The 27,304-nt window shown below is 41.9% G+C and overlaps 1 protein-coding gene across 2 annotated transcripts in view; it reads left to right on the forward strand.

Moving 5' to 3' along the window:
- Nucleotides 1–26,752, forward strand: part of LOC134568995 (cytochrome P450 4B1-like) — a 44,237-nt gene extending 17,485 nt beyond the window's left edge. For both annotated transcript variants that reach the window (XM_063427768.1, XM_063427769.1), the window contains 8 exons: nucleotides 492–616; nucleotides 2,797–2,948; nucleotides 4,259–4,365; nucleotides 5,474–5,664; nucleotides 6,509–6,642; nucleotides 6,887–6,951; nucleotides 23,467–23,549; nucleotides 26,315–26,752. In XM_063427768.1, coding sequence (XP_063283838.1) covers nucleotides 492–616; nucleotides 2,797–2,948; nucleotides 4,259–4,365; nucleotides 5,474–5,664; nucleotides 6,509–6,642; nucleotides 6,887–6,951; nucleotides 23,467–23,549; nucleotides 26,315–26,486 — 1,029 coding nt within the window. In that variant the 3' untranslated portion in view covers nucleotides 26,487–26,752. The remainder of the gene's footprint in view (nucleotides 1–491; nucleotides 617–2,796; nucleotides 2,949–4,258; nucleotides 4,366–5,473; nucleotides 5,665–6,508; nucleotides 6,643–6,886; nucleotides 6,952–23,466; nucleotides 23,550–26,314) is intronic.
- Nucleotides 26,753–27,304: the final 552 nt, after the last annotated feature.

Genomic DNA, 27,304 nt, shown 5'->3' on the forward strand with positions numbered 1-27,304 from the left:
GGCTTCCTGCCCAACTTCACCGGCAGCAGGGACATCAACTCTACCGCTCAATCAGATGTAACCATGTGGCTTTAATTCCCTGCTAGATAGAATGGGCATTCCTCACGTATCTGTAACATCACCTCGGGACTGGACTGACACAGCAGCAAGTCCATTACTCTGTATTCAGTTATGATTGACCCTCTTTTAGGTGTAAATTCTGCTCTCCCTGAATATCCATCTACTGATAAAAAGGCTGTTCCTTTGCAGTTCTGATAGGGGTTAATTCGTATTGTTGATATAAATCTTAGTTTGCAGATTATCCAGTTTCTCCATCGATTTGCATGAAATACGCCTCTGAACAGGTTCTATAGAAAGAGCAAACTGTTTGCTTCCCAAAGCCTTACTTTCGGTATTGCTTTTTATGTATTAGACGACAATTGTGCTTTTTGAAAGAGATGGCCAGCATTATTTTACATGGTGATCTAAAACTTTTCTTATTATTTCCCTAGGATATTTGGGACAAGCTAATCATGAAAACGAGCCGAGTGGAACTTTTTCAGCGCGTCAGCTTGATGACACTGGACAGTATTTTGAAATGTGCTTTTAGCTGCCATAGCAACTGCCAGAAAAACAGGTGGATATTAGGAGAGATTTTGATTAGATGCTCTGGGGAATAAAATGACCTATTTAAGTTGACATGGATGTATAATTTTAGAAATGAACCTGGTCTCAGAGGATGAATCCTTTAAGCAGGTACAGCATTTTATAAAGAGCTATGAAATCTGTTGCTTTTGTAAAGATCACGAAGTAGGTGAGATTTCACCTCCAAATTGGGTTCTCCTGTCTCTAAGGTATTCCTGGAAGTGCTTCCTAGTAGAATTTGTTAAATACCTAAATCAGTTGGAACAAGTTATTTATAATTTATACAGCAAGCACTTTACTATTATAGAAGGGAGATATTTGACAACAAGTAATTGACATAAAAAAAACAGGAAATTAAGGGGGGCGGAGCCAGTGCCCGATCGAGCAGGACGCGTTACTGTGCAGCTCCATGAGCTGGCCCCGACTAACAAGACTTTTTGCAGCCAATTAATTACCCACAAGGGTCCGGTGGGGCTCCCTGGACTTCTTAACCCATGGGGAAAAAAAATTAAAAGCACCAGGCGGATCTGGGCTCCAGTTCCAAAAACATTGGTGCGTACATGCACCCGACCGCGTGGCCAGATCCTTCCAAGATGGCGCCGGCTGGGGCCTACTTCTCTGCTTCGTCGGACGATGACAGCCTCCAGGATCTTCCTCCTGTCCCATCCCAGGTACGCTCTGTATCCCAGGCACCTCTGGAGGAGGGTGATTCTGCACCCTCTACTAAAGCAGACATACAAGCGCTGAGGCAAGACATAAAAGCCATGTTCCAGGCAGATATGGCCCTAGTTCGGGAAGAAGTCATAACACTTTACTAGCAGAGTGGACGCAGTGGAAGGAGACATGGGAGGCACCAAACTGGCACAATCTGCCACAGATGCTGCTCTTAGTTCACTACAGAAGAGATGTGACGACTTCACAGCACAACTGGCTAGCATGGAAGACAGGGCTAAAGCACGCAATGTGAGAATACGTGGCGTCCCCGACACCATCTTAAATGCTGAATTACCCCATTACTGCAGGAGGCTTATTTCCACACTCCTGCCGCCAAAACAGTCAAAACGGCTCGTGGTGGATACCTGCTTCTGTCTCCCAAAGCACCCAAAGATGCAACTATGGATGTATTGCTGAAGTTAGCAAAGGACTCCGACCGAGGGGCCCTCATGGGCGCAGTTAAAAGCTCTCCCACAATACCCTTCGAGGGAGCACACCTAGTCTTTTACAGAGACTTTTCTAGAGGTACCCTCACCTGGAGGAGGGCGCTCCGACCAGTTACGCAACTACTGAGAGAACACTCCATCCCATACAAGTGGGGCCTGCACCGATTGGCGGACAAGAACGACCAGACGCATCTCCTGACACACACTTCAGAGGCAACGACGTTCCTCCATTCCTTGGGTCTACCGACGGGGACCGTGAAGAAGACTGCATAATCACCCTGGACTGTGGAGAGAATTACTCCCTTTGTGCCCAGACGGGCAGCACCGGAGGCTACTGACTCTCATACCTGACGCCAAGGGTGGCTGACATACTGTTAAACGCATTATTTACTTTTTCATAATTCTGTGTTGGACTTTAAGTCTCCCTAGCACTCTGGCTCCGTAAGCATATGACTTGCATACTACCCAGTTGTTAACCCCCCCATAAGCCAGACTGAACGTGCCTAATTGCCCCTTTCTTGCAGTATATGTTCCATCACACGTTCAGCCTCAGCTCTGAGCCTTTACTTCATACCCTCATGGCCGGAACCGGCCACAGTTACGAGTAGCTTATATGCAGAAATCGAACGCATATAGGTGCCATATGCTCAACTCGCAGTCGGCACATTGCTTTGCCAAGCTGCAGGCACACAAAGCCTTGTACCTGTCCCCCTGATTCACTGTTATAGATATTGACTACTGACATGCAGGGTTTCAAAGTTAATATATGTAAAAAAAAAAACAGGTTGTTACTATACTTGTGGAGTGATTGTTGTACCACTCATGTAAGCATTGATATCTTCACCTTACAGTTGTGATATGCTCAAATGTTAAGCTGACCACAAAAATAAAGAATTAAAAAAAAAAAAAAAGGAAATTTAAGAGGGTTCTGCTCAAACAAACTTAATCTATGAGGAAGTCTTCCCCCTTTTCCCACACTGTGCTTTGTCAATGTCTGTCTTCTGTTCTGCAGGGACAATGTGTACGTCAAGGCAGTGTATGATATCTCCGCCATAGTGGACTTCAGATTCCTATTCTTTCCATATCACAGCAATCTCATCTTCCATCTGAGTCCCCACGGATATCGATTTCGGAGAGCCTGTGCTATAACACATCGCCATACAGGTATTCACAATCCACCAGTGATCCCAACAAACAGGGGACTAGATATTTTAATAGACATGGCCGTTTTATTGGGTAGGGTTTTTATTTACTCTAATGTGGCAATTGACTAGCAGTCACTGGCCAGTTGCCACATAATTAACCCTTGTGCTGCTGAGGATCATTTAACTATGTGCCTGCTGGGTCCTAGCACTGCCAGCAGGCGAATAGTTCTTCAAATGATCAATTTACTTGCAAAATGCAAGTGACTCATTTGCAAACCTGCATCTTGCCGGATGCATTCAGTGCATCCCAGTGCGAGGGGAGTAAAAGGGGTGGAGCCAGTGAAGTGGTAGTGTCAAGACTCCTCCCCGAAGGAGCGCATCCGCTTAGTAAGGGGGTGGGTCAGGTCAAGATAATGACAGGACAGCTTGATGTGAGTGCATCTGACTGCCTGTCAATCATTCAGTCCAGCCAACTGAGTGCAGGACATGCAAGGAGCACTGTTTCAGGGTACTAGTGCTCTAATCCTTGCTTGAATGTGTCTATTGATGCGCTCGTGGTATGATTGTTAGGGAACGTTCCCTGATGTCCTCAAAAGCGGGACACCAGGGAACTATGGCAGAACGGCTGAGTAGGACCTGAATTTCGGGACGGGACTGTCATGTCAAGACGATTGGGAGGCAGACCTATGGAATAAAGAATGAGTGCAATAAACAAACATGAATTCATTGTGCACAGATACAGATACACAATGTAAAACAATATGGGAAAAAGGCCAAATCCATAATCAGGGCTGATAACAGAAGGCTTGGAGGTCAGGCCCGAACATAAACACTCAGGTTAGGCTTTTGACTGGCTAAGCATTGTGACGTATACAGTCCACGAACGGGTAACATTAGCTCTCCAGGTGCTTATGGACTGTATTCCCCATGATGCTCTTTCAACCAAAAGCCTTTCTAAAAACTCATGTCCCTTTCTCCATCCACCTACTTCCTGCCCCCCACCAAATGAGCACATAGTGGGACCCTCATTGTTCGGCCGAGCCCCTTACAGGGTTAATGTGGCCATAACCATTATTATTTTGCACAGCAAGTATATTTCATGCAAAATCAGAATTCCATGAAAAAGTTCACAGCTTAGTGCTATGCTAAAAAACAGAGTGAAAGGGGCGATGGTGAATTACAGTCCAGCAAAGTCATGTCTTATATTTATATTTAACTTTACGAACTTTGAATGCTTTTTGAAAAGATGAAAAACAGTCAGCCAGGTTAATAAATTAATATTTTACATGATAACTAACCCAACCTTTCATTTTATAACTCGATAACTAGATAAGGTGATACAAGAACGAAAAGAATCCATAAAAAATGAAAAAGAAATGGAAAAAATAAAGGAGAAAAGACATTTGGATTTTTTGGATATTCTCTTGTTTGCCACGGTCTGTGATCACATAATGATACTGTTTGTGTTTTCGTTTGTTTGTTTTTAAATAAACCTTTGCATCATGTGGGGTTTAGTAACAATGTTTCAAATTGACAAGGGAGTCAAAAATTGGCAAGCTGGAAAAAGTAATGCGTTAAAGATTTTTTCCTATTTTAGGTTCAATTTTTTTACTTCATGTTTTTAGACCTCTACAAGTCATAGTCCAATTAAAGGAACACTAGAGTGTTAGGTAAACAAGCCTGTGTTCCTAATGCTTTAGTATCATGGTTCCTAGTAAAATACAAGTTCTCCTCCCTCCATTTGTGTTAATTATTTTACTTACTGAGGCTCCCTTGGCACTGCTTTGCTCTCCACATTGGCCAAATCCAATGCTCCTCTTAGAGAAGCTTTGGGGGACATGTGCGGTGAGTGCACACACAACCTTCCACATAGACCAACATTAAATAAATGCTCTTCATGATGGCATCTACATCACGTGAGAGGTTTTTACTTAGTGCTGCAGATGCTGCTCTCGCGGCTATTCGTATGACAGCCACAAGAGGTGGATTTAACCCTCAATGTAAATGTTGCCTTTAAAAAAAAAAAAAAAAAAAAATGTAAAATCCAGTGTTTTACATTGCATGAATACAAATAAAGGACCATGGGTGACTTTAGAAGTCTTTTTTTAAAAATCTCATAAATGTTGATTTTAAAAATTCTTATGAAATCTGCTCTAACTTGAAATAGCTGCCATCACTTTAATATTTGATTCCATGTAGCTATGAATTGTAGAATTTCTCTTCTACTCTGGCCTTTCCAATACTACTATCCTGATTTGTTGAAGGGTTACTCCAATCACCCTGACCACTTCAGTGATTTTTTGTTTTTTTTGTGTGTAGTCATGAAACCTGAAGTCTGTATGTGCGGCATTTCATATTTGACTTAAACCCTTTGGTGTTGGACGTGTAAGGGTGTTTCTAGAATTTGGCAATTTTCTATTCTGGCTATTCACAATCACTGGGTTAGCGAATAAATTACTATTTGTTAAACCCCTATGTGATTCTTTATGTAACTGCTTTAATACTTGGAAATGAGAAATGTTATGAAGGTTAAATGCTTTCTAGGATGAGAATGGTAAAGGTTTATCCAATGAAGACCTGCGAGCTGAAGTGGACACCTTTATGTTTGAAGGACACGATACAACAGCCAGCGGAATATCCTGGATCCTGTATTGTATGGCCAAATACCCCGAGCATCAAGAAAAATGCTGGGAAGAGATCAGAGAGGTCTTAGGAGATCGACAATACATGGAGTGGTGAGATTTACTACTACTTACTAAAATATACAATATACTTTCTTGTGGTGGTTGACATTTCATCCAAAATCCCAAACTCTAAGAAATTGCCACGTGACCGAAAAATAACTTTCTTTTATTTATTGTTTGTTTGGGATGCACTCACTAAACTCTAATTTTAGTAAGTGTCCATTCTATCTTTTATCATGTTCTCTGGAGAAAACACCATGTTTTTACTGGGGGAGGGGGGGGGGGGCAGGGGGGAGAGGGAGAAGGGAAGGATCAGCTTTTCAGAAGGTTCTGAAGCTAAATGTAAGGATATTAGATGGTTAGTATATCAGAAATTCTGAAAAAACTAATTGCATATTTCTTATATGTAGCATGGGGTACCATGGGAACAGAAAAGAGTAAAGAGTCTTAAAAATGAATTCAAAGGGATTTTCCAATGTAAGATCATAATAGCCAAACTGTAAAAAAAATTCTCAAGCTTGATAGACATTATACATTTCGACATTGTTTAGCTGAACAATGTCTACATCATTAACTTATTTGCCGAATGATCCTTTTTTATCGTTTTCAAATATAATGGCCATGCAAACACTGGTTATAAAAAGTTTATATTAAACGTTCCTTCTCCATAATTCCAACTATCACTCATAATTTTCCCATAAAAGTTCCCCTAATATAATTAAGAATGGACACTGAAGGTTCTCTTCAAATTCCAGATTCTAAAAGTTGATGGTTTGTCAAGGGTAGCTTGTTTTTACATGTGGAATGTTTGGTGCACGGTGAGACGTGTATGGAGGAATGTTGTGTAGCCTATATTATTATTTTACCAGTCCCTATATCACTCTTTGTTTTTCAGGGAGGATTTGGGTAAAATCCCCTACACCACAATGTGCATCAAAGAGTGCCTTCGTTTGTACCCCCCAGTGCCTGGAGTATCCCGCTTTTTAAGGAAGGAGGTCAAATTCTTTGATGGACGTTCTGTCCCAGCAGGTAACTGAGCTTTGCTATAAGCTTCCAGGTGGCTATGAAGCTTTAAGGATTCTCATTCCAAGCTCCTCTTCCAGTCTGAGCAATATTCAGAGGTCAAACTTTTCAAAATGCATAGGGAGTAAACTGCTTTTCTCGCATAGTGTATATATTCATGTTCATATATTTTTTTTTTCTCGTTCTAAATATTGGATATAAGTTTTTTTATGAATGTATGTTCTATACTAATTATGTAGTTTCTTAACAGGGACATTGGTTGCCCTGAATATTTATGCCATCCACCGAAATCCTAGTGTCTGGGAGAATCCAAAGGTGAGAAAAGATAATCTTGTTCATCCTATCTTCGAAAAAGATCATCTAATTCTGACCTCAGAGAATTAGTTGTGGGTGCTGGGGAATACCTCTGTTTTTGCAAAACATCTGAATATTGTTTGACACGAAAGAAAGTAATTACCCCATAGCTTCCATGGACCAAAACTACATACATTTGTGCTCGGAATTTATCTAATATGGAATGTAGAAGGAGAAGCAAAGTTGGTTGAGGTCGGTGTACCGAAACCAACGTGCGAGTAGGCCTGTAAAAGAGGGCCCACAAAGGTGAATTGTTAATATAAATGGGTGTAGGTGGGTGGGGACAAACAGCTTGCACGACAAAGGTAAGTAGGGGGGTAGGATTTATATAGGATCATAACTCCTCCCACAAATTCAGGCCAAATGGCCTTCCAACTTGTGCTCGGAATTTATCTAATACGTAATGGAATGTAGAAAGAGAAGCAAAGTTGGTTGAGGTGTGCCGAAACCAACGTACGAGTAGGCCTGTAAAAGAGGGCAAAAAGAGGATTCAAAGAAAACACACTTTATGCAAGTTAAATACAGCATGGGTACTGAAAGCTTGTAAGGAGCTTTTACTCTGATTGAGGTATATATATAACTGTGCTGAGGATTAGCCGTTGCCCCATCACTTAGTGATGTAAACTGGGGTGTAAGAGCTTGAAGGTGCTGATGCAGCACTTTGTGACAGAAAGACCAGCAAAGGAAGCTATGATGTATCTCCATCCTAATGGAAGGTTTAGACGTGGAGTAGTGGATTAGGACTGATAGTGTGTGGTTGACCTTGGAGACATAAAGCGGTGTGACAGCATAGGAGGTTTAAGTAAGATGCTTGATTTGTAGGTTTGGAGAAAGAGGCAAAAAACATATTGTAACTGCAAAAGTCTTGATTCAAGCAAACTCTAATTGTGATATGTACAAAATACAAGGCCCTGGCGTTGGTGATAGAGTAGTCGTGAAAATGCGTGAAGTGTGCACACCTGTACGTTTTGAAATTGTGTGCTTAGTCCAAGATTAGCTCATGGAATGGTGGTATCTTGGATGGTATGTAGTGGATCGTAGGGAGTGCCTGAAAGAAAACCTTAAATTGAGAGCGTGCAAAGTGTCAGCAGTTGTGTAGTGGACACCAGGAATAAAAATTTAGACTAGAAAGAACTGAGGGGTTTCTACCTGCCAAATTAGCATGCGTATTAGCCACAGTGGCGGCGAGTATGACCACCCTTGCTAATGAAATCACAGGCTGCGGAGTTGTCAGAGCAGCATTTAACTGCCTTGCCGGTCCAAAGGTGATCCCATGTGAGGGTGGCCACCACGTTGGAGTAGATCTGACAAAGTAGAAGTCTCTCTAAAGGCCGTCAAGGCATCCGTCACAGTGGGCCAGGCATACCTAACCCGAGGTTGCCTGGTGACAGAGGGACCCCGCGTGTTGTGAAAAGGAGGCTGCGGTGGTGTGAACACTATTAGGTGTTTGTGAACCTGCTAAATCAACAAAAAATTAATCCATATAGTGGATGACCTGAATATTTTTAGGAACGGCCAGCAGAGGGTTTGTGCGAAGATGTTGAATACTTAGGGCTGCTTCTAGAGCCAAACGTAGACAAGGTGCCATTGTGGAGGGTGAATAGGTAGTAGATTAACCCCTTAAGGACCAAACTTCTGGAATAAAAGGGGATCATGACATGTCACACATGACATGTGTCCTTAAGTGGTTAAAGGCGTTGGATAAGTCTGACTTGCTCAACCAAGCCGTACTACTTGCTGAAGTGATAGCTTGTATGGCATGGTCGATTTGCGTAGTGCAGTGAGAACTCCTTAACGGGAATGAGGAGTTTTGATGTTTGGAATGGAAGTAGAGTGCGGTGAGGAAGGGGACTATGATCAGATGTATAAAAGGGTATTGTGAATGGCTACCTCGATGGGAATGGTACGCCAAGATGAGAAATGTGAGGACCGGAAAAGAGGCGATCGTGAAACCAGCGTATGATTGCTGTGGACAGAAGGTGGTCCACCGTAAGAGGGTCAATGGATGTAGATAATAGGTTGGGGCATATGAGTGTACCGGTGGGAATGGCGATAAGGCCCATGTGAGTGGAAAAGAATGGTCCGGTGAGACATATGGAGTAGTGATAGTGGATGGTGGGGGACGGGGAGGGAAATGAGGGGTAAGTCAGACTGTATGACCGAGATCGCCAGTTGAGGGCCTGCTGGGCTTAATGAGACACCTGGTGTGGCTATAGCCGATTCCACTTAAGCCTGTTGATCATTTGGAGGCTGGCCGGGATAGCGACCGGGGTCTCCTGATTGGAATCTGAGGAGTAAGCTGATGGCCCTTGGGAACTAGAGCCGGGCCTGGGGATGTTGGCCTGAGCCGTCGTGAGCTTGTGTAGTCCTGCCTTACTGGTAGTGGCTGGAGAGGGGATACCCCTGTGACTGAGCTCTGCTGACATTTTTGGAATGTACCAGTATCCCAGGTAACTGAGGGTAGAAGGGGTGATGGATTCCTTTGGAGACCCAGGCCTGACTGGCGTGCTAGGTATTTCGTCCAACAGCAGACCGATTATTGGGATGGATTCTTGTGACATTCTGAAAAAGAAATAATGATTTGGATAAGTAATGTGTCTTAGGGGTGTGGATGAGACCTTCGGAGAACTGGCCTGCTAGCTAGTGCTGAAGCAAAAACATTTTCTAGGACCAAGTGACAGGTGAGGCTGTGTTAGAGCCAAGTGGCGGAGAGAGGCTCTACCTATGATTTTGGCCGAGGGAATTTTGTGGCCACTTGAACGTGGTGGCAGGGTGTCGGTCTCTCGGTTACCGTAAGAGATTCAAAACGTGTGGCCGTGACTTGGGAAGCCATAACTGTAGCCCTAAAGAAGGGCCAGCGAGGTAGCGAACTATGATTTGGTCGTGGGGCTGAACCTATGTGTATGAGGTGGGGGTGTAGACCTCGCGGGACCGTAGTGTTACTTAGGCTAGTTAAGGCCAGCGTCTAACCCTCAATGCCAGTTTTCTAGCCTGATGGGGCTTGTCTCTTAGAATGGTGTGATATAACGTATGTAGATACTTAACCTTGAGTTTGTCCTCTTTCTTTGGGCAATGCGCAGGAAGATTACAATATTGTCTTGCTTCTGCAGAGAACGGGCCCGGTCCGGGAAACCTTGGGGGAAAAAGATGCTAGTGGGCCTGAGATGTGCCACTAGTATAATGAGTGTAGAAATGTTGAACGTATGGGTAGGTGTGTATCAGAGATACTGTAACGTAAGAACGTAAGCTGAGGGACCTGAACGTAGGTCCGTAAATTAGAGACAAGCCCCTTGAAACAAATTAAATGAAGGCAAAGTGAGGCCTTAAGAAGAAACTTAAACATAGTAAGAGTACCAATAGCTGATACTGCAGGGAACCAGGTAGCCTTTATGTTGTCGATGGCGTAGGACTTGGCGAGCTGCGGTAATGATGCAGGTCTAAGTAATGATATAAAAATGGAAGAATGAGACAGCGCTTACTTAACTTATAGGCAGCAACCTTAAAAGGAATCCCTCAAACCCTTTAAAATAAGACAAGAAAAACAATAAAAAAGGCTGCGCCACAATCGGTAATAAAAAGTCCAAATATATTATCCTTACAAATGGTCTTTAGTGATGAGGTCTTCTACTATTGCAGTGGTTCCACTTTATATGAAAGATGAAAAGAGAGAAGGACAACCAATGGTGCAGTATGTAAAATTCAAATATAGACGTAAAGGAGTAATAATATAAAACTCACATTTGCCAGAGCTAATAACCAGCTCTGGGGTGAAGCGCATACAGCGGTTTAATCCCCGCTTGTGGGATATAAATGGATTCCTCTCCGTCACTGTTGTCCAATTCTCGGATAAAAAGAGACAACCAATAGTGCTCACTGTATGGTAATATTGATAAAAGAATAAAAGAATGTACTTACAAGACAAGAGCAGACCAACTGCTCTGTGATGACAGCGTGGGTGGATTTATCCCCACCTAAGGATTTCTTTAGGTACAGGAAACTTCCAAAGATGTATTTCAGAGGTTTTACATAAAACCAATAAAAGGTGAATAAGATAATACTAAAAAGCCAGGGTAAAATAGATTATGTGTTTATAAAAAAGGTAATTGGCCAGGGGAGGGCTGGCAGCCTATGGCCTGGGGGGCAAATCCAGTCAAGTGGCCCATTGCACCAAAAGGAGAGTAAAAACACCTTTCCCATGTGATTGAAAGGGGGGGTGGGGGTAGCAGTCACCTAAACAGACACTCAATGACAAGCACACACACACACTTGCTGATTTGGCGCACACTAAAAAACACAAACTCACTGACAGGCACACACTCACTGACAGGCACACAGACACACACAGAAAGACACACTGTTACAGGCATACTGACACACACACACACACAGGCATACTGGCTGACATACACACACACAAACTGGCACACACAGAGACATACTTGCACGCACACACAGACATACTGGCACGCACACACACACACAGACATACTGACACACACATACACCCAAACTTTACACTTTTAAAACCAGTAGACAGTGGCTGGGTAAAGGGACAGGGCTGTAGTGGGGGGACAGGGGCTGTAGTGGACGGTATAAACTGTAATTGGGGGGTTTAGGAAATGTAGGGGGGATAGGGGCTTAAGTAGGTTGATGGCTACAATTTAGGAAAGGGGTTGTGGTGTGGGTGATATGGGTTGCAATTGGGGGAAGAGGAGCTGTAGTGGGGATGTTATGGGGCTGTAGTGGGAGGCATGGGGCTGAGAAAGGGGGCAGGAGCTAATAGGGGGAAAAAAGGAGCAGGGAAAGGGTGGGACAGAGCCTTACTAAGGGACCAGTGCCTGACTAAGGGACAGGGGATGGCTGAGGAGGGGGACAGGGATTGAGGAGGGGGACAGGGATTGAGGAGGGGGACTGGGGCTGAGTAGGGGGACTGGGGCTGAGGAGGGGGGCAGGGGCTGAGGAGGGGGGCAGGGCTGAGGGGACATGGGGCTGAGGAGGGGGAGTAGGGGCTGAGGAGGGGGAGTAGGGGCTGAGGAGGGGGAGTAGGGGCTGAGGAGGGGGAGTAGGGGCTGAGGAGGGGGGGCAGGGGCTGAGGAGGGGGGGCAGGGGCTGAGGAGGGGGGGCAGGGGCTGAGGAGGGGGGGCAGGGGCTGAGGAGGGGGGGCAGGGGCTGAGGAGGGGGGGCAGGGCTGAGGAGAGGGGGCAGGGCTGAGGAGGGGGGAAGAGAGGGGGCAGGGGCTGAGGAGGAGGGAAGAGGAGGGGGGCAGGGCTGAGGAGGGGACAGGGGCTGAGGAGGGGGGAAGAGAGGGGGCAGGGCTGAGGAGGGGACAGGTGCTGAGGAGGGGGGGAAGAGAGGGGGCAGGGCTGAGGAGGGAGGAAGGGGGGGCAGGGCTGAGGAGGGGAATAAAAAAAAACCTAAAGTGTATTTCCCCCTCCCCGAGTCTTACCTTAACCCTTTCACGACCGCGGACGGTTCAGGACCGTCAGCGGTAAAACGTGCGTTTGGACCGCTGACGGTCCTGAACCGTCATAGCGGAAAACGGGCTGCAGGAAGCGATCAAAGATCGCTCTTGCCCGTACTATGATGTAACTATCTGCCAGACATCCCAGGCAGATAGTAACATCCAATTACGGTGTGTGAGCGATCCGCGATCGCTCACAATTGGCTGCTGTCAAAGTGGGTGTTACAAACACTCACTTTGACAGTGATCTCTGCCCCTCTCTCCTCTGTAGCGTTTTGTGAGGCGAGAGAGACAGAGATCGTGATAGTTTGTTGCAGCAGAGTGTTCCAGAGAGTTGTAAAAAGTATCAGCAGTGAATTCAAAATCCATTTTAACCCCTTCCCTGCCAGATCTGTTTCAGCAGTGCATTTGTACTGTCTGTCTTTTTTTTTTTTGCCCTTAAAGGGTTAAATTTGTTTTAAAAATATTTGTCTTAGTCTGTCGTAGTCTGTCGTAGTCTGTCGTAGTCTGTCGTAGTCTGTCGTAGTCTGTCGTAGTCTGTCGTAGTCTGTCAGTTTCCTTCCCCCAAATCTCCATTAGATTTTTGTGACAGGAGTTAGTTTAGGGATTGCTGTTTAGTCTGTTTTAGTAAAAAAAAAAAAAAAAAAAGTATAAAAAAAAATTTGTGTGTTTGTAATTTGTTTTAGTCGTGTGTAAAACATGCAGCGTATGTATAACTTGCAGGAGGCATATGCCTTCTTGGCGTCAGACTCTGACGCCACTGACACTGCGTCAGATTTTGACCCAGGTCAGTTTTCTGACATGTCTAGTCAAGACGACATGTCATCTGTGTGTGAGCCGGCTGAAGAAAGAAGCTGTGCTTCCTCTGCTATGCCAAATGTGGAGGAGGATTGGGTACCTCCACAGTTAGCCGAGCCCAACGTCCCCCCTTTTAGTGCCAACGCAGGCATTAATGTTAATGTGGATGGCTTCTCCCCAATGCAGTATGTAGAACTATTTTTAGGGGATACCATCTGGGAGGAGATTGCTTCCCAGACTAACTTGTATGCTACCCAATTTATTGACAACAATCCAGGTAGCTATACAGCCAGGGAGCATGACTGGCATCCCACAGATGTCCCAGAGCTTAAAAAATTCTGGGCTCTCACATCGCTCATGGGGATTATAAAAAAGCCATCGATTCGCTCATACTGGAGCACCAACCCAATAATGTCGAGTCCAGTATTCTCCCAAACCATGCCTAGAGCCAGATACGAGTTACTGCTGAGATTTTTACATTTCAGTGACAATACCCTCTGTCACCCTAGAGATCACCCCCAATACGATAGGCTTTATAAAATACGCCCACTGCTAGACCATTTTCAGGACAAATTTTCGGATGTTTATACCCCCCAACAAAATTTATCCATAGATGAATCTCTAATGAAATACAAAGGGAGATTCGGGTTCAGACAATACATCCCCTCAAAGCGCTCTAGGTATGGCATTAAACTGTACAAACTGTGTGAGAGCGAAAGCGGATACACATTTGCCTTTCGTGTATATGAGGGGAAAGATGGTCAACTGGACCCTCCTGACTGTCCTGACTCCCTGGGGACAAGTGGGAAACTTGTATGGGACCTACTAAACCCCTTGTTTAATAAAGGTTACCACCTTTATGTGGATAATTTTTATAGTAGTGTCCGTCTATTTAAAACCCTTTATGCTTTACAGACACTGGCCTGCGGCACTGCCAGAAAAAATTCCAAAGATTTTCCACGATCTCTCATAGATGCAAAATTAAAAAAAGGCGAATGTAAAGCACTTCGGAAAGCTGAGGTGCTTGCACTAAAATTTAGGGACAAGAAGGATGTCCAAATGCTCACCACCATCCATGATGAACGCATGTCCGACGTCTCTGTCCGGGGCAAAGTAGAGTCCAAACCGGTTTGCATCAGGGCGTATAATAAGTACATGGGTGGTGTTGATTTGGCTGATCAGCTTATGCAGCCGTATCTTATTTTACGAAAAACCAAAGCATGGTATAAAAAGGTGGCTATATATCTGATGCAAATAGCAACCCACAACTAATTTTTACTTTTTAAAAAAAATAATCCAGGGAAAATCACCTTTCTCCAATTTCAATTGAAAATAATTTCTTTAACAATTTATGGAGATGGACAAGTTCCAACAACGGTGCAAGCTGAGTCCAGACATTTTATTTTTAAGTTACCGCCAACTGCTAGAAAAAAAACCCCCCAGAAACGTTGCCGGGTCTGTTTTAAAAACGGGAAAAGGACAGACACCCCTTTTCACTGTCCTGATTGTCCTTCGAAACCAGGACTCTGTGTAGGAACATGTTTCAAGCAGTACCACACAGAACAGTTGTAAGAAGTGTTCCTGAATTTTTATTTTATTTTCTGTTTCTTTGGAAAGCAGCCATTTTTTTGTTAGTCAGTTTCCTTCCCCCAAATCTCCATTTAGATTCTATTTGCAGGAGTCAGTTTAAAGATTGCTGCTAAATGTACATTTGCTACCTGCACATTTGGCCTAACAAGTTTTCTGGCAGTAACACATAACCAGCTGTCCAAAACCAGATGACGTGTGCATAAAAACCAGAATAAAGAAAATACCACTACACTTTCTTTGGGGGGCAAAATGGTTGGGGGAAAGAAGTCAAAACACCCCATCCTCTATAACATTTGATGTCTACTTTATAAAAATATATACTATACATATTGGCATGATGGTAACATTAACTGGGGGGTACAAAAATATGTCAAACTGAAGATAGACCAAGCATACCTATATATCAAGTTGAAAAACTGACATGTACAAGTTCTGATTGTTGCCTTTTGGCCCCCAAACAACCCGGCAACCATATACATGGGGGGTATCACTGTACTCAAGAGATGTTGCTGAACATATTGGGCAGTGTTTGGCAGTGACACGTAACAGGATCTGTTAATTCATGCCTAAAGTACAATGTGTGTGACAAAGAAACAAAAAAAGATTACTATCCAAAAGTTTGACAAAGGCTGGTGGTAGAATTCAGTGCATGAAAAGTGTTAAAATACCACAATTTAAAATGCCCTGGGTTGTCTACTTTTCAAAAATATATGGTTTGATGGGGGTAAAATACATTGGCTCAAATGGGACATGGGCGCAGGTTGATTACATGTCAAAATTCCAAGTTGGGAAACTGATAAGCGCACCTGCCAAACGTGGCCTTTTAGCCCCCAAAGAACCCGACAAGCCTATGCATGGGTGGTATCACTGTATTCAGGAGATCTTGCTGAACACATATTGGGGTGTTGTTTGGCAGTGACACATAACAGGATCTGATAATTCAGGACTAAAGTACAAGGTGTGTGAAAAAAACTGAAAAAAATGTACTAACTCAATGTTTGACAAAGCCTGGTGGTAGAATTAGTGCATGGAAAGTGTAAAAATTCCACCATGTGAAATACCCTAGGGTGTCTACTTTTCAAAAATATATGGTTTGATGGGGGTAAAATACATTGGCCGGCTTCAAAAATGTCCCAAATAGGACATGCATGCAGGTTGACTACATGTCAAAATTCCGAGCTGGGAAACTGATATGCGCACCTGCAAAATGTGGCCTTTTAGCCCCCAAACAACCCAAAACACCTATACATGGGGGGTATCCCTGTACTCGGGAGATGTTACTGAACACATGTTGGGGTGTTGTTTGGCAGTGACACATAACAGGATCTGTTAATTCATGCCTAAAGTACAATGTGTGTGAAAAAAACAGAAAAAAAATTACTAACTCAATGTTTGACAAAGCCTGATGGTAGAATTAGTGCATGGAAAGTGTAAAAATTCCACCATGTGAAATACCCTAGGGTGTCTACTTTTCAAAAATATATGGTTTGATGGGGGTAAAATACATTGGCCGGCTTCAAAAATGTCCCAAATAGGACATGCATGCAGGTTGACTACATGTCAAAATTCCGAGCTGGGAAACTGATATGCGCACCTGCAAAATGTGGCCTTTTAGCCCCCAAACAACCCAAAACACCTATACATGGGGGGTATCCCTGTACTCGGGAGATGTTACTGAACACATATTGGGGTGTTGTTTGGTAGTGACACCTAACAAAATCTGTGAATTTATACCTGAATTGCAATTTATGTGAAAAAAATAAAAAAAATAAACTACCTATGCAAAGTTTGACAAAGGTTTATGGTAAAATGGCTGCATAGAAAGTATCAAAATATTCTTAGATGAATACCCTGGGTTATCTAGTTTAAGAAAAATATATACATGTGGGGTGTTTTTTGGAGATTTATGACATAACAGTGGTACAATGTCACTATTGATACATTTGAAAAATGTAAATTTTGAAACCGCAATTTCCTACTTGTACTTATAGCCCTATAACTTGCAAATAAAAGCAAAAAAACACGTAAACATTGGGTGTTTTTAAACTAAGGACAAAATGTTTAATCTATTTAGCAGTTTGTTTCATTCGATTTTGTAGATCAGTAAAATATTTTTTAAGTAGAAGTCAAAAAACACGTTTTTTTGGGTTTTTTTCACCATATTTTACTATTTTTTTTAAAGTAAATGATATGAAATGATACAAATAATGGTATGTAAAGAAAGCCCTTCTTGTCCTGAAAAAAACAATATATAACTTGTATGGGAACAGTAAATGAGAGAGCGGAAAATTACAGCTAAACACAAACACCACAAAAGTGTTAAAATAGCTCTGGTCCTTAACGTACAAACATCGCAAAAACAGTCCGGTCCTGAAGGGGTTAAGCCAGGGAGGGGTGGGCAGCAGCCAGCATACAGCAACAGTCAGTGAAGTCTGGAGCCTGCAGTCAGTGGAGTCGGCCGGCCTCTCCTGATGATGTCAGGAGGAGGGGGCGTGGCTTCCTCTGCTCTTCTCCCAGACTCCCCAGCGGTCCTGGGAGAAGAGCAGTAAAAGTCATGCCCCCTACTCCTGACATCATCAGGAGAGGCCGGCTGACTCCACTGGCTGCAGGCTACAGGAAGAGTGAGGTAAGTTGAAAAATCCGAGTCCCCAGCCAGAGGCAGGGCCAGGGCCAGAGGCAGGGGATTCAGATTTTCCTTTTTTGCTGGATGTGGGCAGCCCTGGCCCCTGGGTTTAGGGCGGCCTGGGGGGCAATTGCCTCCCTGCCCCCCTTCCCAGCCCGCCCCTGTAATTGGCACAAGAAAATGACCAAAAATACTTTAATATATTTAAAAGAACACCATATTAGATATCCATAACGCGTTTCGTCAAAAAGACTTTTTCAAATGGAATAACAGTGATACCTGGCTAGTAGGTGTTAAATAAGAACAGAATTAATTCGAATTTGGCGCCAAAAATTGGAACATCCAATCAGAAATGAGATTTTTTTTCTAAGTAATGATATGTAGAACTGAATGACAAAAAACATTTACGGTTAAATATGGTAGTAATACGGTGGATTATAATAATGAGATTGTTGTTGACATTTGTGAGGAATCTTAGACCAGGTACGTTTTGAACCTATAACCTTTTTAAATATTAAGGAACCTGAGTATAGTATTATAATATAAACGGAGATTTTGAAACATAAGTGTTACTGGAAAAGTGAGTGTGGAGTTTGATAATTTTTTTTAGAGGTTTGTGGGGCTTGGCTCTTTAGAAAGAGGAGGGGGTGAAGGAGGGAAATAGAAGGAAAAAAAAAGTAACGGGGGGGATGGTAACTGTTTCTCTCTCTCTCTCTCTCTCTCTCTCTCTTCTCCCCCCCCCCCCCCCCCCCCCTACAATGTCTGGGGAAATTGTGTGAAGTGTTCTTGCCTCCACCAGTAGTCTACAACTGGAGTGGGCAGAGTAACTGTTATTATTTATTTATATAGCACATTTAATTGCAACGTTGTTGCCCAAAGTGCTTAGTGCTTCACAGTTACATTAACCCCTTAACACCGCAGCCAAATGTACAAGTTGTGAACGAAACAAAATGTAAACAAAACCTGGCATTTGCGCTATATGTCTGTCAAACCGTAATTCACCTCTTTCATATTAAATGCACCCCCCCCCCCCCTTATTATGTATCATTTTATTCAGGGGAAACAGGGCTTTCATTTAATATCAAATATTTAGCTATGAAACATAATTTAATATGAAAAACATGGGAGAAAATAATTTTTTTTTTTTTTTTTTTTTAAATTTTAGTTCTACATGACATTTTAACTGTCCATGTCATAATACTGTTTGCTGAATCCAAATATGTGTATTTTATTGCAGTAAAAGCAAAGTCTCACGTGTAAAACAGTACCCCCTATGTACAGGTTTTATGGTGTTTGGGGAAGTTACAGGGTCAAATATAGCGTGTTACATTTGAAATTGAAATTCGCCAGATTGGTTACGTTGCCTTTGAGACTGTATAGTAGCCCAGGAAATAAATTTACACCCATAATGGCATACCGTTTGCAATAGTAGACGACCCAAGGTATTGCAAATGGGGTATGTCCAGTCTTTTTTAGTAGCCATTTGGTCACAAACACTGGCCAAAGTTAGCGTTAGTATTTGTTTGTGTGTGAAAAATTCAAAAAACGCAAATTTTGGCCAGTGTTTGTGACTAAGTGGCTACTAAAAAAGACTGGACATACCCCATTTGCAATACCTTGGGTTGTCTACTATTGCAAATAGTATGCCATCATAGGGGTAATTTTCATTCTTGGGCTACCATAGGGTCATAAAGGCAACGTAAGCAATCTGGCGAATTTTAATGTGAAAAAAATGAAACACAAGCCTTATATTTGACGCTGTAATTTTTGAAAACACCATAAAACCTGTACATGAGGGGTACTGTTGTACTCGGGAGACTTCGCTGAACACAAATATTTGTGTTTCAAAACAGTAAAAAGTATTGCAGCAGTAATATCGTCCGTGTAAGTGCTGTTTGTCACTTTTACTGGCGATATCATCGTTGTAATACATTTTACTGTTTTGAAACACTAATATTTGTGTTCAGCGAAGTCTCCCGAGTAAAACGGTACCCCCCATGTACAGGTTTTATGGTGTCTTGGAACGTTATAGGGTTAAATATAGTGCTAGCAAATTAAATTCCTTATACTTTCGGCATGGGTTGTCAGGCAGGTCCCGCTAATTGTAATTAATTAGGATACCTAATTATGTAAAATTATTACATAGATATATGTGTAGAATTAATATATGTGTATAAATATATATATATTTTTATTTATATTTATTTATATATAGGTGTGTGTGTGTGTGTGTGTATATATACGTATATATATACGTATATATTTATGTATATAGGTATATACTCTAGTATAAGACGAGTTTTTCAGCACATTTTTTGTGCTGAAAAACCCCCACTCGTCTTATACTCGAGTCAGTTGTCTGTATTATGGCAATTTACATTGCCATAATACAGACATGGACCGGGGGCTGTCAGGAAGCTATAACTTACCTTCACAGCAGCTCCTGTCAGCTCCCTTCTCTCTTCTCCGGTGCGTGCAGCTCCCAGGTCAGCTCCCTCTGCAACTCTCGCGAGAGCCGCGGGGTCAGAGTGTTGCCACGGGTTACCGTGGCAACGCTCCGCGCGGCCGCGAGAGTTGCAGAGGGAGCTGACCTGGGAGATGCACGGACGGAGGAGAGAGAAGGGAGCTGACAGGAGCTGCTGTGAAGGTAAGTTACAGCTTCCTGACAGCCCCCTCCTACAGCCCATCCACTGGACCACCAGGGAGTGAGAGCCCCCCTCCCTGGCCAGCTAACAAGCAGGGAGGGGGGACGAAAAAATAAAAATATTAATAATAAAACAAATAATAATAATAAAAAAAATATTAAAATAATAACAAAAAATAATACAATTAATAATAAGAGAAAAAAATAGTTACCTAAAAAAATAATAACATTAAAAAAAATATTAAAATAATAATTAATTAATAAAATGCCCACCCCCCACCAATGCTCTGCACTCACACATACACACACTGCACTCACACATACACACACTGCATTCATATGCACACTGCATTCATACATACACACACTGCATTCATTATACACACACTGCATTCATATACACACTGCATTCATACATACACACTGCACTGCATTCATTATACACACACTGCACTCATACACACACTGCACTCATACACACACTGCACTCATGATATACACACTGCATTCATACACGCACTGCATTCATTATATACACACTGCGTTCATACACACACGCACTGCACTCATACACGCACTGCACTCATACACACACTGCACTGCATTCATTATATACACACTGCATTCAGACTCACACACACTGCACTCATACACACACTGCACTCCATTCATTATATACACACTGCATACACACACACTGCATTCATATACACACTGCATTCATTATATACACACACACTGTAAATAAATATTCAGTTAATATAATTTTTTAGGATCTAATTGTATTTAGAAATGTACCAGTAGCTGCTGCATTTCCCACCCTAGTCTTATACTCGAGTCAATAAGTTTTTTCCCAGTTTTTTGGGGTAAAATTAGGGGCCTCGGCTTATATTCGGGTCAGCTTATACTCGAGTATATACGGTATATTCTTTCGTTCTACGTGTATTTTGATATAAATATATATATATATATATTAATATCACAATACAGTTAGAACGAAATAAAACACATCTATATATTTTTTAATATTTTATTTTTAATTATTTTTTAACTTTTTTTACGTATTTACATATTTATTTTTTTTTATATTATTTATAAATATATATATATATAACAATAATTATATATATATATATATTTAATCAGTATCAGTCTACGTGTAATTTGATATTAATATATATAATTATATATATATATATATATATATATATAATTAAAATACACCTAGACGGTGTATGTGTGTGTGTGTGTGTATATATACTTATATACTTATATACTTAGATCATATATATATTATTTTTTTTTTTTTACACTTTTAACATTATTTAATTTGATTTCCAGCCAGCAGGGGGACCAACTGTCATTACAGTTGGTCCCCCTGCTGGCAATGCCTGAGCCAGCTATACCGGCCATGTGATTGTGAGGTCCTCGCAAGGACCTCACTCTCACATGACCGGGAGGGACCGGAGGAGGAAGATCTGCCACGGGGGGGCTCCCTGGGAGTCCCCCCAACCGCGATCGCCGGCGTGGGACCACCGGCGACCGGGTAAGTAAAAAAAAAACACGGCGGGCGTATATTTACGTCCTGCGGCGTTTAGAGCCGCTTTTAAAAGGACGTAAATATACGCCCGCCGGACTTAAAGGGTTAAAACATACATTTATAAAAACATTAGCAGGTGTACAAAAGGCCCTGTCTATGACATCACTTGCTGCTCCAGTCTGGCACAGTTCAGAGTATTTTGGCGGTTGCCATCTTCAAATGGTCGTATTTTAAAAACTATACATCGTACAGCGAAGAGCTTTATATTGTGAGAATCACAAAACCCAGACCTAAATTTTCTTGTATAGTATGTCTCTGAAATATGAACAGTGAAGGCACAGTCACAGTTTAGAAATTGCCCTTCAAATTTAAGCTGGCTGGAGTGGAGTTTCAATGAATGTCAATGGTCGGCGTGAGTTGCAAACAAATGGTCATATTGTGAAAACTATCAGGACTATGGCTTAGCCGTGGACATTTTTAGTGACAACAGGGATAGCTGAACGTTTTGTGTAGGTGGGCTTGAAAATGAGGGAGTGGTGGCAGTTTAGAAATCATGTCCTGATTTTTCAGCTTTTGCCAGCTCCCACTCTAGCTTTGAACATTTTGCAATTCATTCCTATGGGACCAATTTCGCCACAAGAATGACGATATTCCGTGAACCATTCGGCGAAACGTTCTACAAAGTAATAGCACACCAATCGGGAACAATCCGCACGTTTTGGTATATTACTGTCTATGTAGTGTAAAAACTGTGGGAGGAGTTAGGGTGGTAAATTTGGCTATAATAAGAATAATAATATATATGTGAGATAACAGTAAGTGGTCTTGCTATGCAAGAACACTTGATTAAATATGACAAAGTGAGTTTAAAAAAAAGAAAAGAAAAAAATGCCATTTAGAGTAAGGAAAACTTAGGTAGTGCCATGAACGTATGATCTAAATTAGTACATAGAGGAACATACTTAAATATGAAATTAAAATGCATAGAACCTGTATTCGGCTGCCGAACATGCAAGAGAAATATAATAGACCCGCGAGTGTTTAGATTTAATGAAATTAGGTGCCAGTGACCCAGCCGTTCGTATGTGTTTCGTCTAACGAAGGTGAGAAACAGGCGAACATAAGGTGAGTATTGGCGTTCGGTAAAATATAACGTAAGACAGAACGAAATTCGTGTGTACTCTGCGGTCGACAAAAAATTGCCCGAACGGTGGATTTAAACTAATGTGTAAGTAATATCTAGGGCCAAAAGTGGGAAATAGCCGAACGCTATTTCCCACGTTGAAGCTTACGTTTGCATGCCGGTCTCGTGACCGTAAGCTCGACAGCCGGGTAGCGAGTCGGAAAAGCAGCGGGGCAGCCAGTGGATGAGCCCGGGAGTCTGCGGTAGGTGCTGCTGGAGGGAGACTGCTTGCTTGATGCAGGTTTGGGCTGGACCCGCTGACCGGTAAATGCAGGTAACTATGGTGACAGACAAACGGCTTTCACGACAAAGGTAAGTAAGGGGTAGGGTTTATATAGGATCATAACTCCTCCCACAAATTCAGGCCAAATGGCCTTCCAACATATGAAATTGGTGTGATATGTGTTTTGTATGTGGATTTATGCAATGCTGCCAAAGAGGCTTTTGTATAATGTTTTACTTTATTTATGCATTATCCATATAATACATTGCACATGTAGGGTTCAATTTAAGTAGACTACCATGTCCATAAAAAGTGGAGTAAGTGTGCGTCGATCACAATGACATTTCCGTAAAGTGTGAAGTGAGTCAGTTAACATTCCTGATCGTAACATTGTGTGATCATTTTATCTTCCAGGTTTTTAACCCGTTGAGGTTTTCTCCAGAGAATTCTGCCAACAGACACTCGCATGCTTTTGTACCCTTTGCCGCAGGACCCAGGTATAAAATTCCTCTGTTTTAATACAAATTATATGTTGCCATTTTCATTTAAGATTTTCATGTAAACTTTTTATTTTGTATTTTTATATATTAAGATCTTTAGCATTTTTAATCCATTGTGAAGCTAGTGTAGAACGAGTTAACGGGTAGCTCTGTGTCAGATATTTAACTAAAGATTTTCTGACCTCTAGAAACGTCTAACTTGTTATATTCCTTCGAAAAACTCTGAAAATGGCCCAAGATCGCAACTCAATTTATCTGGATGGCTAATGGTGTCTGATTCCACTAGACGTTACAAAGTAACTTTAATCAAAAGGGAAATACTTTGCACCATAACCCCTGCTGGTCATTGAAATTTACCATGTAAACTTTCCTAAAATATATATATGATAAATAACCTGCAAAATGTGAACTTTTTTCTCTAGAAAGAGCTAGATATATAGTCACAATTTATTTCTTCAAAAGAATAACAAGCTAACCAAATTCATGCAAAAAAACTAAACAGAGATCTAGGAAGACCATTTGCCCTACCTTAGGTTATGTCTAGCCACACCATCACTCCTGTGTGGATGACCGTGATGTGCTGGGGGTGAGTTAGCTAAATATAAATTCTTCAAAGATGTTTTCACATCTGTGCTTTATGGAATCATTCAAGAAAGCCAATAGTTCTATAGACTGGAATGAATGAATGAAAATCGTTGCTATTGTAGGAATGTAAAAGATTCTGAAACTGTTGAAAAATATGAAAGAATTTACCAATTTCACTCTAAAAAAATAACTGTCATGGTTGGCTGCCACTAGAGGATACTCGGCAAGGTGAGAGGCAGCGACCTAACAAAGGCAAATTCACAGGGATAGGGAGAGGTGCATTACTAGACCTTAGCGTGACCGGGCTAACTTAAAGGTAGAACTACGAAGGAACAAGACTAGACTAACGATCCAGACCAGGAAAGCAACAAAACACACAGGCAGGTAACAGAAACACAGAGGACAAGCCGTAGTCGAGACAGGCAAGGTGTAGCGGCTTACCTTGGCTGGGAGTCTGTAGCGCAGATATATGCTCACCCTTGCAATTAAACACAGGCCACAGTAGTCAGGGAAGAACTCTCCTGGCCTGTGAGTCTGTGCAATGGGGCTGTGCAGGATGATGCTCCAAGTCCCAGTACAGATACGGACCTAAACAGGAACATGAAACAGCAATACAGGAACCAGAGTCAATGAACTGACACTACCCCCAGGGAGAGGCAGTGTCTTATACCTGTCTAATCAGTGATCAGCCACAGGTGAACCATGAGTGACCGGAGCAATCTCAGGTAAATTCCAACCCCCAGTGCTAGATACAAGGCAAGATCCAAACTTCAGGCTATTGCGTGAGCTGTATGGTGGCTCAGAGGAGAAACAGCAGGCCCAGGAACGCAAAGTACCCAGGTTCAAATCCCTTATTGGGCACGTCTGGGGCGAACTCATCTGGATGACTGGAACATGAATCCAACAGGAAGGTATACAAGGCAGGAAGTACACACGGGCAGGAGATCAGAAATGTAGTCAGGCAAGTTGGATCGAAATAACCAAGACCCAAACCATAAGTTGGCCATGACTAACTGATTCTACCTCCTGGAAGGGATTAACATTGAAAGGCAGCACCTCTTCTATCCACAGGGGCTCTGAAAAACAAGCAATCATTTGTGATAAGTAATCTTTTAGAATCTTCACTGGAGAACATATCTCACTGTGGGGCATGAGCAAAGGGGCCAGTCAGGGGTTATATGGTTTCCTGACACAATACTTTGTTTTCCAATCTTTGCCTAAACATCAGATCCATTTTTACATTTTATTGCTACAAGTCCTGTATTATAGAGTTAACAGAAATATAAAGGATAGTTGGTTATTCCTGCATGTTTGTTCTGGGGTACATTGGCAGGAGTATATGTGACCAGAAACTTATGACCAAGAAAGTTGAAATACCAGATATTTTCAAGATTTCCAGTTCAATTAGACTTACAACCCCATTCCTTCTGTATTCCTTTTTTTGTCAAATCTCCTCCCCAGATATCAGATTGAGATACAAAAAAAAATCTTTGTAATTGAACAACTTTAGCTTAATGAAGCAGTTTTGGTGTATAGAACATGCCCCTGCAGTCTCACTGCTCAATTCTTTGCCATTTAGGAGTTAAATCCCTTTGTTTATGAGCCCTAGTCACACCTCCCTGCATGTGACTTGCACAGCCTTCATAAACACTTCCTGTAAAGAGACATCTAATGTTTATCCTTCCTTTTATTGCAAGTTCTGTTTAATTAAGATTTTCTTATCCCCTATGTTAATAGCTGCTAGACCCTGCAAGAGTCTCTTGTATGTGATTTAAAGTTCAATCTACAGAGCAAGAGATACAATTGTTAAAGTAAATTACATCTGAAAGTGAAACCAGTTTTTTTTTTTGTTTTTTTTTTCATGCAGGCTGTCAGTCAGAGCCAGGGCAATGGCTGCATAAACAGAAACAAAGTGATTTAACTCCTAAATAGCAGTGAATTGAGCAGTAAAACCTGAGGCATGCTCTATATACTAAAACTGCTTTATTAAGCTAAAGTTGTTTAGGTGAATTCAGAGTCCCTTTAATTTCACCAGAAGCAGAGGAATGTAAATCAGAGAGGTTTCTGTAGTCCTTTCAGTTGCAATCTAGTGAAAGGTGAGCAGAGTATGTTTATAAAATCCTTTGTAATTTATGGTTAGATCACTTCTTTTTATTTTATTTTTTTTTAATTTTCAGGAATTGCATTGGCCAGAATTTTGCCATGAATGAGATGAAGGTAGCTGTGATTCTAACACTGCAGAGATTCCAGCTGGAACCCGATCTGGCGAATCCACCCATTAAAATACCACAATTGATCCTTAAATCAAAGAACGGAATCCACGTACATCTAAGAAAACGGCAGTGCTGAGATCTGTTGTCTACCTACCATAATTGACTAAGCAACTCAGGACCTTTTCTAATTTTAATTTTATGAATGCTTTTTTTAGATGCTACATAAATGGCCTTACAGTGATAATTCGAGACATTTGAATTATGAATTGACCTGTCCAGAATGATCGGTTACCACCGCTTTAGTTTCTCTTTCTCTGACCAAACCAATATCTTCTAGTTTTCAAGTTCACTGTAATTGTGATTTTCACATCCAAACATTTTCATACAAGGTGTTACACTTCAGTATTATTCTTGTCTTTAAAGTTGAAAGGAACTTGTTTTATGCATTATTATACTTAAAACCCTTTTACCCACTTACTGGATTGTTTTTACACAAATAAGTATATGCACTAAATTGCAAAAAGTGATTTGGAAAAAGCATCAATAAAACTGTAAATTCTAAAAGTAGGCAAATTAGTAATTATGGAAAACAGTAGAAACATTTCCACAATGAATTCTTGACTACATATGTAGTGGACCATGGGTAACCCGCCCGGTTACCTCCACTATTTCCCTTCCTTCAGCCATTCAGGAACCCTTGCAACAAGCAGGCATCCATTCCCCCCTCTCCCTCCCCAGTAACTGGACAAAACACAGTCCTGGAGGTTACAACACTGACTGTTTATTTTGTCACACATAGTTTTCATACACAGACCCCTACATAGGGTCTATAACACAATACACCAAGTGTTTCAATCCCAAGAAGCTGATGGGAGGGGTGAGGGGGGGCGATGGAAAAGCGATAAAGTAGCCAGGTCAAACTGGGCTGGCAGTGTCCCTGAGACCACATCCTGC

The sequence above is a fragment of the Pelobates fuscus genome, chromosome 7, assembly GCF_036172605.1.
Source record: "Pelobates fuscus isolate aPelFus1 chromosome 7, aPelFus1.pri, whole genome shotgun sequence".
Lineage (NCBI taxonomy): Eukaryota > Metazoa > Chordata > Amphibia > Anura > Pelobatidae > Pelobates > Pelobates fuscus.